This window comes from Drosophila albomicans, unplaced genomic scaffold (genome assembly GCF_009650485.2).
Source record: "Drosophila albomicans strain 15112-1751.03 unplaced genomic scaffold, ASM965048v2 ctg37_pilon, whole genome shotgun sequence".
Lineage (NCBI taxonomy): Eukaryota > Metazoa > Arthropoda > Insecta > Diptera > Drosophilidae > Drosophila > Drosophila albomicans.
The window spans coordinates 137,501-154,245 of NW_026263666.1; the positions used below are offsets into that span (position 1 = coordinate 137,501).

A 16,745-nucleotide genomic window follows, 5' to 3' on the forward strand; every position below is an offset into this window, starting at 1 on the left:
TAATGTTGCCCAAATATTTGTTATATACTTATATCTACCGCACATATGTTTATTGATTTACGATTACTGATATATGTTATATAAGGTTTATTCATTTTTTTATTTAAGTGTTGCGATAAAAGTCGTTCGGGTTGTATAATAACTTGGTTCCTGCCATAACAAGAAATCAATGTCAATTAATCTGATCATCAACAACTAATTTATCCATAATATCTATATTTTAACAAAAGCATAGAAAATTGGTAACCGGGTAGTTGGTACAAGTTATAATTACACATTGAACTTTCTGCTACTCCAAGTAAAAAAAAAAATCATTTATTCTCAGAGTAGAGAAATTAAAAATGCGCTTACTCTCTCGACACGCAAGTTTTCTCTCTCATTTTAGACGTACGCCGGTTTTTTGTTTTTGCATTCTCAGAGAGAACCATATTGAGCAGAGAGAGAGAGAGAGAGAGACAGCGAAGAGTAGCGTAGGAATTATCGTGGCCAGACAACCACTGAAAATGGTTAACTTTGAAGCTACGAAAGTCGGAAGTAATTCGTCAAATTGTTGAGCCAGGCTGCGTATATCCTTGTTAGAGAATCAAATATTTCAATAAAATATCGAAAACTCGGCCGAAATGCAATAAGTTTTAAATAAAATGCGATATGCAACAATTAGCCATTTCATTAGCCGTCAACCCCCGTCAACCGCCAAGCACTGCGAGAAGCTTTTCAACGCGAAACACACAATCTAAACAACTTTTCTTTGGTATCAATGAAATTGGTACAAGTGTAATATATTTAATAATGTTTTGCCTATAAAAAATGTGTGTTTTTGTTTTGTGAATAATAATAGAAATTTAAATAACAATAAAAATGTAAAAAAAATGTATATATGTATGTTTAGGTATATCTGTATTTAAGGAATGTATATTTGTGTATATATAGTATGTTTATATACATGTTTGCGCACATATTACATATGCATATGCATAAAGGTAATATTTTGGTGTACTATACATACACAAATTTCCATTATTCTAAAATCATATTTTCAAAGCAATTGTGACAAAGGCAGGAGGCAAATATCTGGATAACATTAAACTAAATGACTAGCACAACAGCATATGAGAGAGAGAGAGAATGTCAGACATACGGAGAGAATGATACTTCATGTGATTAACATACATGGTGAGAGCCTGCAACACCAAGTGCAAAAAAAAGTTGTATGGTGCAGGTCAAGAATGAAAGAGAAAGTTTAAATTCTATTTACACATAAAAATGTTAGCTTTTCAAAAAGCATTTGTTCGATTTTGAACACTTATTTCATAAACAAGTATTCCTTGAAAAAAAAAAATATCTCCAAATAACTTCTCCAAACTCCATGTAGGCAAGAATTTTTATTTAATATTCAAGTAAGACCATGCACTGAAAACTAGAATATATATAGAATTTTGGGTTACTTTCTGTTTTTGGTGGTTATATGGGAACATACATATATACAAACATACTGTAAAAAAATTATTATATAATAATGAAATAATTCGATATAAATAAAACTACCATTTTCTTAAAATTTACAGTTTACAGTTAAAATTTAGAGCTCAAAGCGGTCAAATAAATTGAATTTAGTGTTTCTTGAACTTATGTATTGTGCGTATAGGTAAACTGTAAGAAACTGTAAACAGTGAAATAACCTGTTAAACTGCAAGTCACGCGAAAATTCCTTTCCAAGTAGTTAATAAACATATTAAATATTAGCCTACATAAACACTGTAGCTGTTATGGATAAGGACTGCATTAATGATCCTGCAAAATTACATTCCCTTGATTATACGGAACTGATTTCAAAACAAAATATAAATATTAGAACTGAAAATAAGATTCCAGAAGAGGTTTTGATTGAATCTGGTTCCCAATCCCCATCAGTTTCACAACAACAAAAACAGAGTCAAACAGTCACTAGCGAATCGGATAATCACTGCAATGAATCAGAGAATGAATGCGTTAAAAATGCAAATTCGATTATTATGGATCACATATTCAATAATCCATTGATTAATAATGCAACAAGTTTGACATTGAAGTCTGAAAATATATTACGTCAACAACAGTATCGTGAATTATTTCAGCAGTGGTCGAAACTGGACGTGGACCTGACACGTGGGCAATCCTCGTGGAATCACAATCGTGATACATTATTGGCTCGTATTTACAGCAATAATTGCTCTTCACAACATCAAAATCTATTGGCAACTCAGTTGATGTATGCACAATTTCTGCAGCAACCGCAACAACAACGCCATGAAGTGATGGGAAGAGATCTTAGGTTTCATTTGTTTGAGTTCCCTGGATTGGAAAAAACGTCAATAGAAACTGAATCGTCGTCATCATCGTCGAAAATTACGCAGGACAACAACAACAACTTTAGAACTCTTAGTGATATTGCTGCTGACGATAGCTTTCAAAGTGATCGAAAAGAAGAGAACATTAATCATATCCTCGATGATCAGAGAGAAAAGTATTCGAAAAGTCCAATAGGAAAACAAACGTTCATTGACTCCAGGAGTAACTTTTTTCGGGAGCAAAAGAATATCCTTTTTGATATTAAGAAGGGCTTGGAAAAGTGGGCATTGCTTTGCAAAAAATTTCAATTAAATCTAAGCGCGTCCCGACAAGCATTTAGATCCCCATATGATGCTAACGATCATGACGTTGACGATGAACAACGGAAATTACAAGATTCAAGCACAGCACTTGAACTTACTGTCCAAATGCAATTAAAGAGTAATCGGAAAAAAATTGATAATATGATATTGCAAGTGCGAAGGCTTTATCAGCAGTGGAGCAGCGCAGAACTTTACTATATACGAAGCTTGCAACGTCTTGGACTTTCACCAGATATTGAAAATGGTTCCTGCTATGTAGATCGAGCAAACCCACGTCAGCTTACACATGATACGATGGCACTAGCAGCAATTGCTCTCTCTGCAGAATGTGATAGACGGGAAGTGAAGCACGAAAATTTTTGGAATCCGTCGGCATCCCACACACAAGATCCCGATATACATTCACGCAGCTTGCACGACATTGAAAATATCATACTGGCACAAGCCGCAACGGTGCTCAATCAAAAAACCTCTTGCAATGATCAAGGTGAAAATACTGATAGTAATAGCGATGAAGAGGCGACGCCTCTGTGTATTTGGCATCCTAGCTCTATATCTGATCAACGCTCAGAACCAATTCAACTTGGCTGCAGTACTGCTGCGGAAATTGTGTTGGAATTCGCATCAAAATCTCGATTGCAGAATACCATGATAAGTGAAACAAATGCTCCTCCTGTTCAAAATCCAAAAGATGGCATGACAAAGAATTGTCCGGTTTTAAACTTATCGCCAATAACTGCTCATGCACTTAAACCAGAAAACATTGTTCCTTGTATTAACGATCCCAGTTACTTGGTGGACATTCAATTCCCTCCAACGCCATCGACGCCACCGACCAGTAGTAACAGTAGTTGCTCAACGGGTCCGCTTGGTGCATCTTCTACTTCAAACAACAGTGGATATCATAATCGCCGGAAATCGCGATTTGCGCGTCGCATTGATATACCTGCAACATTATTACCAAATATCAGCGCAACGAATAATAAGAAGGTATTTCAAGAAGAGGTCGTTTCGATTGCCAATCTACCGGGGTGTGCAAAAACTTCAGCCGCTACTCGAACAACCATCGCCACTTCCTCCTCAACAGTAGCAACTGTATCTACATTTCAAGACCGCACGCTTTCTAATGTGTTAAAGACTCAATATAACTCCTCGACGACGGCTAATGAGAGTAAAATTACAAATGGAAATACTCCAGCTGGAATTGGTACTACTAAAGCCGGTGCTCCTAGCAATAATTGTGAAGGTATCACTGTATTTGACGTCCCTTACGATTTGAGCATTGGAAGCCGTCTACAAAAAATGTAATTAAAAAGTAAAATAAAAGTTTTATGTTTGGGGTACCGAAGCTAAAGCATTATTTTTAACCGCAACCTATAGTTCTTTTCCATCCGCTCAAACAAACCAAAAGTTAGAAAGCCACAGTCGAGTTTGCTCGATTGTGAGATACCCGCTACCCAACTTCAACCAATAAAATATTGAAATATACCAAAAGCTATATTTCGATATTGCAAATATAATTTCAAATTATACCAAACACCAAATTAAGAACTGACAGCAACAGCCGATTTTTTGACATATAAAATTATTTCTTAAATACCTTATAAGACTTTTATCGGATCGCAGCAAATCATTAAAACTAACTATGTTTATTATTAGATTAACAATCTTGTATAAAACTTTCGAATTACGTTTTCTTTTCGATATTTTTGTTCAGTTTACGGGGGCAAGGGTGGTGATCGTGGCAAAAATATGAATCTACAAATTTCATCTGCGTGCAACAATAACAACTCCTATACAATAAAATCAATCAGCTTTTATTCCGCTTGCGTTAAATAATGCCACTTATTTGATTGAGATTGAGTTAAGGTCAGCGACCAGATTTTCTAATCTGAATTTAATGTGGTATATCGATATAGTAACACATTCAAAATGTACCATAGACGACACAATATACCAGATTGAAAGCCAAAGCAACTAAGACCTCTAGTAAGTAGGCATTTTGCCCATCCAAAAGTATTTCTTTAATAACTTCCACAATTTTTATCTGATCGCAACCAAATTTTCAGAAATAAATAATAAACTACTATAGTTGTTATTGTATATACCAATTCGCAGCTATAGCTTTAAAATTACGCTTGTTATTCGATTATTTTGATTTGAAACAAACTTGATCTGCGTGCAATCATAATAAATCCTGTCGAAAATAAATTGTAGCTCTATCTCTTATAGTCTCTGAGATCCAGTGTTTCATACGCACGGACGGACAGACGGACATGGCTAGATCGTCTCGGCTGTTGACGCTGTTCAATAATATATATACTTTATAGGGTCGGAGATGCCTCCTTCTACCTGTTACATAAATTTCGTGCCGGCACAAAGTTATAATACCCTTCTACCCTATGGGTAGCGGGTATAATGAACGCCTTTGGACCGAAAACGATAAAAGTGGAATTGCTGTCAGCGGAATCAATTCCGCTAGCGATTTCTGTGGCCTCCTAATCTATGAGTAGCGAATATATAAGGTGATTTGCATATTACCACCTTGGGCTTTGTTATTTCTATAACCTTAATGTTGCTATCGAATAAAAACTTGAGAGTTATCCCATAAACAATGCAGAATGCGATGACTGTTTTAACGGTTACTATTTAATGTAATAAACCATTTATATAGTTACATATATACCAATAATAATTTTCGTTAACATTCTTACTTAATTTTTAGTCAATTTTAAAATGATTTTTCTTATGATTTTGAAGATTAATTGTCATACATTTTGTATTATTTCATCTTATATTTAATTTATTATTTGGAGACCTTATTTTACTAATGTATTATTCCTAAATTTTGCAGAAACTTGGATACCAAAAGCTCATCAAATTCGCAGTCAAATGACTGTAAAGATAGTTCGAATGATAAGAAGAAACCACATATTAAAAAACCTTTAAATGCATTTATGCTCTACATGAAAGAGATGCGTGCCAAAGTAGTTGCCGAATGTACACTGAAAGAGTCAGCAGCTATCAATCAGATTTTAGGAAGACGGGTAAGTTATTTAACAAAGAACTACAAAAATAAATTATAAATTTCACAACTCAGCTGCAGTATTAAGTATTTTTTGAAAGGTTGTACCGAAATAACAATCTGCCTTTAAGTTTTCAGAGTTTTATCATTTCGACTCACAACAGGATATTAAAGAATAAATAATAGGAAATTATTTTATAAATAACAAAGTAACGTAATTGACCCACTGACTGACTTATATACTTATATATATACATATATATATATATATATATGTATATGTCGGGTTATTATTATTTTCTTCCATATTAAATTACGTGGATTGTATACGGCGAATAAACTTGATCACGCCACTGCCAACTTAGAAGTGTTCGCCAACCTTTTTGCATACCGAAAATGCTCTTCAGAAAAGCTGCAACGAACATACTTCTATCTCTGTCTCTCGCAGTGGCTCAAGCATACACGCACAACAATCGTAGTGTGTATCTCTCTTTCGAGCCTCTATCCTCACGCAACATCTCTCTCTTAAACGTCTAACCTCACGCAACATCTCTCTCTCTCATGTTCGCATCGAACTATCCTGACCATCTGGCGAATAGAAGGATCAAAGCGTACTAACAAACAACCGTTATAGTGTAGAGACAAGAAATGTCACTTGGTACGCGTATTTCATTTAAGTCTTTTACACTGACTACCATAATTTAAGATCCGACATATATATATATATATATACATTTTCTTTATATATATAATAGATACACTGTAAGAGTGGCATATACTCGAACATATGTATATACTCGATAAAGTATACAATAAAACCAAAAAATTAACTCATTCCAACATTAATGATGCATTTTTGTAGTGGCACGAACTGTCCCGCGAAGAACAAAGCAAATATTACGAAAAGGCGCGCCAAGAGCGTCAATTGCATATGGAGTTGTATCCGGGGTGGAGCGCACGAGATAACTACGGTTACGTGTCAAAAAAGAAAAAGCGTAAAAAAGACAGATCGACTGCGGATTCGGGAGGTATTGCACAAAATTGTCAAATTTGTAACACTTTTTCTCTCTATATTTCTTATTTTATTCTTTAAACAACTGCATTCAATTTTTATTTTTCCTTGTGTTCGATTTTGTTAACAAATCTTTCATTGATAAAACACATTGCATATTTTTACATACGACACATATAACTAACAATAACACACACAGCACACACATTTCACATCAGCTACTAATCCACCAAAATAACAACAATTTGAACTAATAACATTTAATTAATTCAAGTAACACTTATCAATGTAATTTGTGTAAATACTTAGAATAAATATTCTCGTACCGTACCTAATATTATATTATTTATCAAAAATTACATTAAAATCATATTAAAATAACATCAACAACCGCAACAAACTTTTGAACATTAAATTCGAAGTGTTAGAAAAGGAGATTGTATGATTCTCACATTTAGCATACATTATTTATATACAGCTTGCACCTACTATAACATGCAGAAATTAGAAGTGTATTATTAACTGCAATAGAAAATTGACCATACTCTCATATTGTCTAGAGCTGCATTTGAAAAGATTTCGAATTTCATTTTTAACGTATATTATTTTACTGATAAAATAGTTCTAAAAAAATAGAAAGTGTTTCAAAAGAGTTATAATTTTCAATTTACAATGATGTCTGGCAGACCTTAAAATTAAGTTTTATTTAGTAGGATTGAAGTTCAAAATTAATAAATTTATTGACAACATTTTCTGTTTTCTTAAACAATTTTGTTATTTTAACTGTTGTATTCTCGGTTAAAAGGTATGTCTTAGCTTTTTTAGATTTACACTTGGCGTTCAATTCTACCTTGATTAGAATTCCCCCTTCGTATGCTCCTTGTCCGTAGAAAAAGTTTTCGGACTACAAATTTGATCAAGGTTTGTCCTCTGAAGTAATAGGTGTACAGAAATTATTGGCAACATAAATACACTTACGATGACACGAATACAAAATATATTTCTTTACGTTAAAATTGGCGATCAATGTCTAGAAATGAGGAAAAAATATTTAAAGATAATATCGTTTTATTTAATGCTTTCATTTCCATAGTTTTTGAGCATAAGAATTAAAACAACACAAAATATATATACGAACTTAGAAATCTCTAAACATGTGAACTTTCAATTGGCTAATGCATGCACCCGAAACCGTCTATAAGATCGATCAGTCAAAGCTTTTCCATAATACTATATGTATCTACGCAGAATATCATCTAATTATAATCGAACGTGATCTCGTGATATTTTCGTTGACAGGACTTTAACCTTTTGGCGTTATTATTATACATATTTAAATAATGTATTTATTTTTATCTAATATTATATTGCCTTACTTTAAAAAAAAAAATTTATTTGCGCATAACGCAATATACTCAACCTTAATATATACAATAATACTTATAATAAAGGTATATTTAATATTGCGATATGCGCAAATTTTGTTTACATATATAACTTATAATAATATAAAATATATAATAATTAAATCAATCGCCTCGACTTAAATTAAAATAATCAATCCACATCGATTGTACTGAATACTGAATACAAATACTACTATTACCTACAATTCTCAATTTTTGCGACACCTTCGCAATCGCATATGACCATATGACCATCTCACAACCCCAGTGGCATGCATTGGGGCGTGAGGAGCAGGCTAAATATTACGAGTTGGCTCGACGGGAACGTCAACTGCACATGCAAATGTATCCCGATTGGAGTTCACGCACGAACACCACACGCGGAAAGAAGCGGAAGCGGAAGCCAGAGGCAAGCAACGACGGAGGAGGTTAGATTTACTTTATTAAACTCTCTTGTACGATACATACTTATGTACTATATCAATTATTCAATTAAAAATCAATTATTCAAATATAAACCTTAATAATATGTATGTCATCAATTTGTGTTGACACTAAATTGAAAAGAGCTTCGAAATTAGTCAACCAAAAAAAAGTCACATCACGCACTATTTAATATGTATGTATAAAAAATAACTACAATATATAGACGTTGCAGCATAGGCTTTAAAATTGAAGGCAGGTTGAGTGATGTTAAATAGATTTTAAGAATAATCGGAATCGGAAAATAATACAATAAATGAATACTATTTTGACAAACAAAAAAATAATAGATATGGTAACTTATACATTTCGACAAATAAAGACAATTTGACATTGTCTAAAATATTGTTTATAATTTATTTCACTAAGTGTGGTAAACTAATCTTCCAACTTCTTCACCCATTCACCGGATTATATGTTTTCTTTGTCTGAGTATCCATAAACGCAATGTAAATTTACAAAAACAAAACGCTGCACCGTTAGTATATATAAAATTGTCCCAGTTGCCTATATTATTTTGCATATATATAATGCTATTTATGTATATTTACACACGTGAAAGAAAAACTACAAAATGTGTGCAGATTGAAAACTTGAACTTAATTGTTATATATACATATACATATATATAAGGCATTATATATATTCAAAATATATAGCCTTTCTTCATACCCATTTATTGCATGCATATTTATGTTTTATATTTATTATATTATTTATTTACATCCAATTTCGTCAAAATCACAGTTTTTATTCTTACACAATTAGATATACTAATAATCCAGATCTTGCATAATTGACGTTTTTTAAATACAAATTACAATCTTATTGTTCAGGGTATTCATTTTATGACATTTTAATAATAGCTTAGAATGGGATAGCAGGATTTTAAATATTATTTAAATTCTGATTATAGACATAGCTTCAATCCAGCGTGAACCGTTAAGTATATTTGTATGTACATATATTAGTTTATTATTATTAAGTTCATTATTCAAGGGTAAGATATACATACTGCCTTTTATTTATCGTCAGTCAAAAATATAGTATGCTGGTATCATAAAACTTGTACTACGTAGCTCACTTCCATTTTTATTTTTTTGTTTTTTAGTTTTGCTGTAATGAATGCTTTGAATATTTTCTAACAAACTAACAAAAGTTGCAAATAAATTATTAATTTATAATCATAAAATCTAAAAAAATACAATATAATACTTAATTATAACTGTTCAACTATCGTTATCAAACAAAAACAACTACAAACAAATTTCTTCTTAGGTAACAATATGAAAAAGTGTCGAGCTCGATTTGGTCTGGATCAGCAAAATCAATGGTGCAAGCCCTGCAGGTAGGTATTCGCCTAAAATACAACATATACTTCATTACCCACATACATAACATAAAAGCTATAATACGCACAAAAACATTTACGTATGGTTATACAAACGTGCTTGAAAAACTACAAAATGCGTGAAGATTGAAAACTTGAAATAACATGACTATTACAACTTTTTATAGTCCGTATCCAGAAAGACAATTTACGATAATCTACTTTATATTTTGGTTAGAGAGTTGCGAAATTAAGATAACACTTGCCTTATGCAAATTGATTCCCTTATATTTTATATTTTAGTCAATTCGAAAACATAAAGTTAACCTAAAGGTATACAGTCCTTGCACAATTTATTTGAATTAACTTGTATTATTTTTTTATGATAAATGCATAAATATATATGTTAAATATATTGAATTTTCAATATATAGAAACCAGCTATCTTGCAGGCGAACATGGTCGAATGAATAATAACCTATTAATAATATGCGTGATTACATTGCATAAAACTCTGCAGGTCGATTGGTGCAAAAAAACTTATCATTAAACCAAACTATAATTTTTGAACTGCGAACTTTAGGGTTTTCTTTGAGTGCTTTGAACTTTATGAACAAATATCGAGCTCTGTCTTTGAAAAGAACGTTTGTGACATTTATTTCTTACACAATTATGTAAAAAACACACGTATAAAAAGCTTAAACTTTTGTTTCTTTGCGCCTACGTTATTTTCGCAGAAGAGTCCGATGTACCTGTCAATGTATTTTTGAATGTAGGATTTCATTAAAGTTTCAGTAATTAGTGATGATAATAGTTTAATAACATAAGGCCAATGAATGAAATTTTCACGTATTCCTAATTTTTCAAACCTGCACTCATATAAATTAGAACATTCAAATGAATACATGCATATTCATTTGCATACATAGACATATAAATATACATATACATATACATATACATATACATATACATATACATATACATATACATATACATATACATATACATATACATATACATATACATATACATATACATATACATATACATATACATATACATATACATATACATATACATATACATATACATATACATATACATATACATATACATATACATATACATATACATATACATATACATATACATATACATATACATATACATATACATATACATATACATATACATATACATATACATATACATATACATATACATATACATATACATATACATATACATATACATATACATATACATATACATATACATATACATATACATATACATATACATATACATATACATATACATATACATATACATATACATATACATATACATATACATATACATATACATATACATATACATATACATATACATATACATATACATATACATATACATATACATATACATATACATATACATATACATATACATATACATACATACATACATACATACATATACATATACATATACATATACATACATACATACATACATACATACATATACATATACATATACATATACATATACATATACATATACATATACATATACATATACATATACATATACATATACATATACATATACATATACATATACATATACATATACATATACATATACATATACATATACATATACATATACATATACATATACATATACATATACATATACATATACATATACATATACATATACATATACATATACATATACATATACATATACATATACATATACATATACATATACATATACATATACATATACATATACATATACATATACATATACATATACATATACATATACATATACATATACATATACATACATCTACATCTACATCTACATCTACATCTACATCTACATCTACATCTGCATATACATAGACATATACAAATGAATATTTTTTTGCATGTTGTCAATAGGTGCTATATACATATGTCATCAAAATTACTAAGTTCATTGATGAACAGTTGATATTCAGTTATTAAAATGAAAAATGGCATAATTTTTTATATTTGGTTTACTACTTTGCTTATTTTTAAATGGTTTTAGCGAGAAAATTAAGGAAAGTACGTACGACTAGCGCAAGTTTCGAAATTTATTTTCACGATAATATTCCAAGTTATGCTATTATTTTATTCGTCAATTTTCCCGCTAAAAAAATTAAAATAAACGACTAAATATATGATACCAATGCTCTTTGAAAGACTTTCCATCTTATTTTATTATTAGATATTTATAAACAAAACAAATTTTAAAAAGTGGTGCTATTCTTAATTTCGTAAATAGTTCCAGACCTCCCATAATTCTTATTTTTCAAAATCACTATCAAATCTAGAACACAATGCATATGCTCTTCCCCAATTACCATATGATACGGCGATCATTATGATTTTGCATTGTATGTAAACCTCTCGACTTCCTTAAATTTATCTAATGGTAATCTCGCTTATAAATGCAATTACATTACAAACATTTCATTAGTTGAAATTACGTTAAACATATTTCGGGGACAATTTTGAGAATTTGCGGGCATGAGAAATAAATAGAAAATTGTCACGACTAAAAAATGTCCACCATACACCAAACTTTAAACAACAACAAGCAATAATATAAGTTCGTCAATGTGAAATATTTTCCATAATGAAGTATAAAGTATAAAAATCAAGCTCTAAGGATCAGCGATTGATTTGAAGGTTTTTCATGCACTTGTGGATAAATTCTGGGTTTTCTTAAAAAAAAATAATATCTCTTATGCGTAGGCATACTAACATTTTAAATAGATTCAATCGATTGTGCTCGTCTGAAAGATATCTGCTGCCCTATGAAAGCAAACTAATGGAACAGCTGTATTATAGTTAAAATAATCAATACCCATATATCTCACAACGAAAAATATTAAAATAAGTAAAAAAGCTACATTGAAGTGTGCTCAACTTTCATATGCCCGCTACCCATTTTGAATAAAAGCAAAATATTGTGGTATAAATTATAAATTCTACCGAGTTAATATACCGCAAAAATAATAAAAATAGTAGAAATAAAACCAAAGGATATTTTATATATGAGTAATTCTATGACGAATGTCGCGTGCAACCATCTTTACAGTGAAAAAAAATAAACTAAAACAATTTTAAAAATAAGTGAAGGTTATTCTTAAAGCTTTGAGCTAGCACTATTTTTAGAGCTCAGATTGATTTTAGGGACTTGTTCTGTTTTACGATAAAAATATATAAATTCGTTAATTTTTTGGTTTTTCATACGAATTTAATAATTTTTGCAATTATAAAAAACAAAACAGAAAACAAACAGAAAAAAAACCATTCTTAGCTCTAATTAAAGTACTAATCTAGAGCTTTAAAAATAACCTTTTCTTATTTTAAAATTGTTTCAGGTTATGTTTTATTTGTTCACTGTAAAAATGGTCGCACGCGATATCTTTCAGAGAATTACCCATATATATATATATATATATATATATATATATATATATATATATATATATATATATATATCGATACAGTACAATATTTAAACATGTAAGAAAGCTACAGTCGAATGTGCTCGACTGTGCGATACCCGCTACCTATTTTGAATAAAAGCAATATATTTTGCGGTATTATTCTCAGAACATACCAAATTGTATATTTGGTATATCGATCAAAATATATCATAGACCACACAATATATCAGATTATCAGCCAAAGCAACTAAGACCCCTAGTAAGTAGGCGTTTTTGCCCATCCAAAAGTATTTCTTTAATAACTTCCACAATTTTTATCTGATTGCAACCAAATTTTCAGGAATCATATATACCAAAGCTAGCTTTAAAATTTTATTCGATGTTTATTCGATTTTTCGATTTGCGGGGGCGGAAGTGGGCGTGGCAACAATTTGAAACAAACTTGATCTGTGTGCAAACATAACAAATGCTGTCGAAAAATTATAGCTCTATCTCTTATAGTCTCTGAGATCTAGTGTTTCATACGGACAGACGGACAGATATACAGACGGACACACGGACATGGCTAGATCGTCTCGGCTGTTGACGCTGATCAAGAATAAATATACTTTATAGGGTAGGAGATGGCTCCTTCTGCCTGTTACATACATTTCCTGTCGGCAAAAAGTTATAATACTCTTCTACCCTATGGGTAGCGGAATACAGAATACATAGAATATAAAATATTCATGATTATTTACCAAAGCAATTATGACCTGACAGTTGCAGCCGTTTTTTGTAATATAAAATTATTTATAAAATTACTTGTAAGATTTTTTCTGACCCATCTGTTATTATTATTGTTTGTACAAAGAATCGTGACGCTAGCTTTAAAATTCCACTTGCTATTCAAATTTTATTTTATTTCCTGTGGAGGTGGGTTTTGCAAATATCTAAAGCCAATTTGAACAGCGTGCAACTATAACAAGTGTTGTAATATTCGACAATATGTATTAATTGTACATTGATAAAGAGGGATAATACATTGGATTTTATATTTGACATTGATAGCGGATGGTCAAATCTAAAGCGAATCGAACTATAGGTTATAAAATTTAACATCAAATTAATATCAATATCTGATATAAAACCAGGTTTCTTGTATGCAACTTTATGACAAATTTCGATAAATACAATGCTGTTTTTCTTACGATTTTGATATACAAACTGTTTAAAATGAAGTTCATATTTTTCAATTATAAATGTATACACAATGTATCACAATACTTATTTTAAACAAATACGAAAGTCACAAAATGAATGATTGTGCGATGGCCGCTAACCATTTTTGACAATTTTTTAAATTTATACGCACTATTTAAAGTTGAAAATTTCAATTCAATGACGTGATGCTGGGAACATTTTAAGAATATTTGAAATTGTTACAAACTTAGAGTGAAAAGTTAAGATTTAAAATTTTAAATTATTGTTATTTAAGTTTTCATTTGTTGACATGCGGTTGGAGCGAACAATCAGCAAAGCTATACAACAAATCATTGCAAAAAGCTTTTAATGAATTTTGACGACAAAGTCGCTTTTTTACTCAGTTACTTCTCATGGTAGTAATTGTTTCAAATTCGAATAAACGTGATTGAAGTTTCTCATCTTTTTTATATTAATGGCTAGTGAGTTGCTGTTACCTTCCTTCTTTGAGTAGGCGGTATACACAGACAACACATTTATCTGTACAAATCGAGTATGATTAAAATTTAAAATGTAATATTAATCTTTAGGTTGATTACAACACAATTAGTAATATCTTATTATTACTGTTATTTTTTGAGTTTTTAGTTCAAGAGTTCAATAGAGTCTATAATATAGAGTAACTCTAAACGTATTTTCTTAATGTTGGGCTGTCACACATTAATTATGGATGTTTTTAATATGTTCTGACTTCGGACATTCCTATTCGAGTTATTAACAATGATTGGGCACTACTCCCGTGCTCCCGTCGATTTTTTATTTTTGCTTATGCTATATTTAATATTTATTAGACTATTAAATGATTCTGAGCCCAAAATTTATATTGCAAACTTGGGGTTTTACTTCATTCCAAGTATGAGCTTTGGCCTTACCAGTTAACAACAACAACGTTAGTGGCATAATGGGGGCTCAGGTATAAACAATAAACAGCTTAGGTTTGGCTATTAATGGCGTTTTAAAATCTTCAGGTTGTAGGCATTTATGATAGCATTTATTTAGATTTAATAGGTCCCGCACACATACTCACAGACAATGTTTCTATATTTGAGATTACAATACCAAAGGATAATTTTAAGTATTATCGTTTTTTTCTAATGCTATACCAAATATATATATTGGACTATTAAATTATCCTATAAAATGTATATTGCCCACTTGCGATTTTCCCTCAGTCCAAGTATGAGCTTGGGCGCCATTTCATCAGTGTCCAACAACAACGCTAGCGGCATTGTCGGGGGCTCAGGTGTTAATAGCATAAGTGTCGGCATGCTTACGACCGGCATAGTTGGTGTAGGAGGCACAGTGATGTTACCAAACTCCTCGTCGAGCTCTTCGTCCTCATCAACATCTTCATCGCTAGCACAAACACACTTACAAATACTGGCCAATAGCAATGGAAATGGATCAACAATATCTACTATTAATGGAAACACACAACATGCACAGCAGACCGTTATTGGTTCCATTCTTGGTAGTAGTAACAATGGAGGTGGAATAGTTGCGACCACAGCAAGTATTCAACAGTTATCCCCCCAAGCACCTCCAACTTACGTCAACTTGTAAAGATTGGATATGATGACGTTGAAATGAGCAGGCAAATTCCAGGATAACATCAATTAAAACTGAACTGCTTGGTACACTCGACCTTCGAGCTTCTGCTCTGCAAAAAATCAGTAAATAAATTACAATTACATATTTAAGTCAGTGTATACCAATTTGCTATCAAATAATATTTTCAAATAATAACAAGAAAATAGCTCTTTCAATAAATAGCTTACCCCATATTAGCATACTTTTCACTAACATTTTTATTTTTGTATTAAAGATAATATCTTTAAAAAAGAATTTGCAATTTTTTGGGCAATGACCAATGACCAATTGACTTATAATTGTGGAAATTTAAAAAATCCAATATTTTTCAATATTTCTTTTAAAGTTAATTTGTTACTGACAATTTTGCTAATGTGGCATAAAAACAAACTAACTTAGGAAATATCTCTTAAAAGTCTACATTTCTATATATGTATGTGCATACTTAAACTGTACATATAAAAGGAAACATATTATATTTATTCTGAATTAAAAATTTGG

At 30.8% G+C, this 16,745-nt stretch overlaps 1 protein-coding gene across 13 annotated transcripts in view; it reads left to right on the top strand.

Moving 5' to 3' along the window:
• LOC117573248 (protein pangolin, isoforms A/H/I/S) overlaps positions 1 to 16,745 on the top strand; it is a 41,479-nt gene that overhangs the window by 21,147 nt on the left and 3,587 nt on the right. For 2 of the 13 annotated variants that reach the window (XM_034256311.2, XM_052008363.1), the window contains 3 exons: positions 5,506 to 5,698; positions 6,539 to 6,704; positions 9,856 to 9,925. In XM_034256311.2, coding sequence (XP_034112202.1) covers positions 5,506 to 5,698; positions 6,539 to 6,704; positions 9,856 to 9,925 — 429 coding nt within the window. Of the gene's footprint in view, positions 1 to 291; positions 792 to 1,565; positions 3,956 to 5,141; positions 5,177 to 5,505; positions 5,699 to 6,538; positions 6,705 to 8,362; positions 8,523 to 9,855; positions 9,926 to 15,826; positions 16,328 to 16,745 lie in introns of those variants that run through there. The other 11 variants (XR_007955642.1, XR_007955644.1, XM_052008362.1 and 8 more) reach the window with 11 other exon arrangements.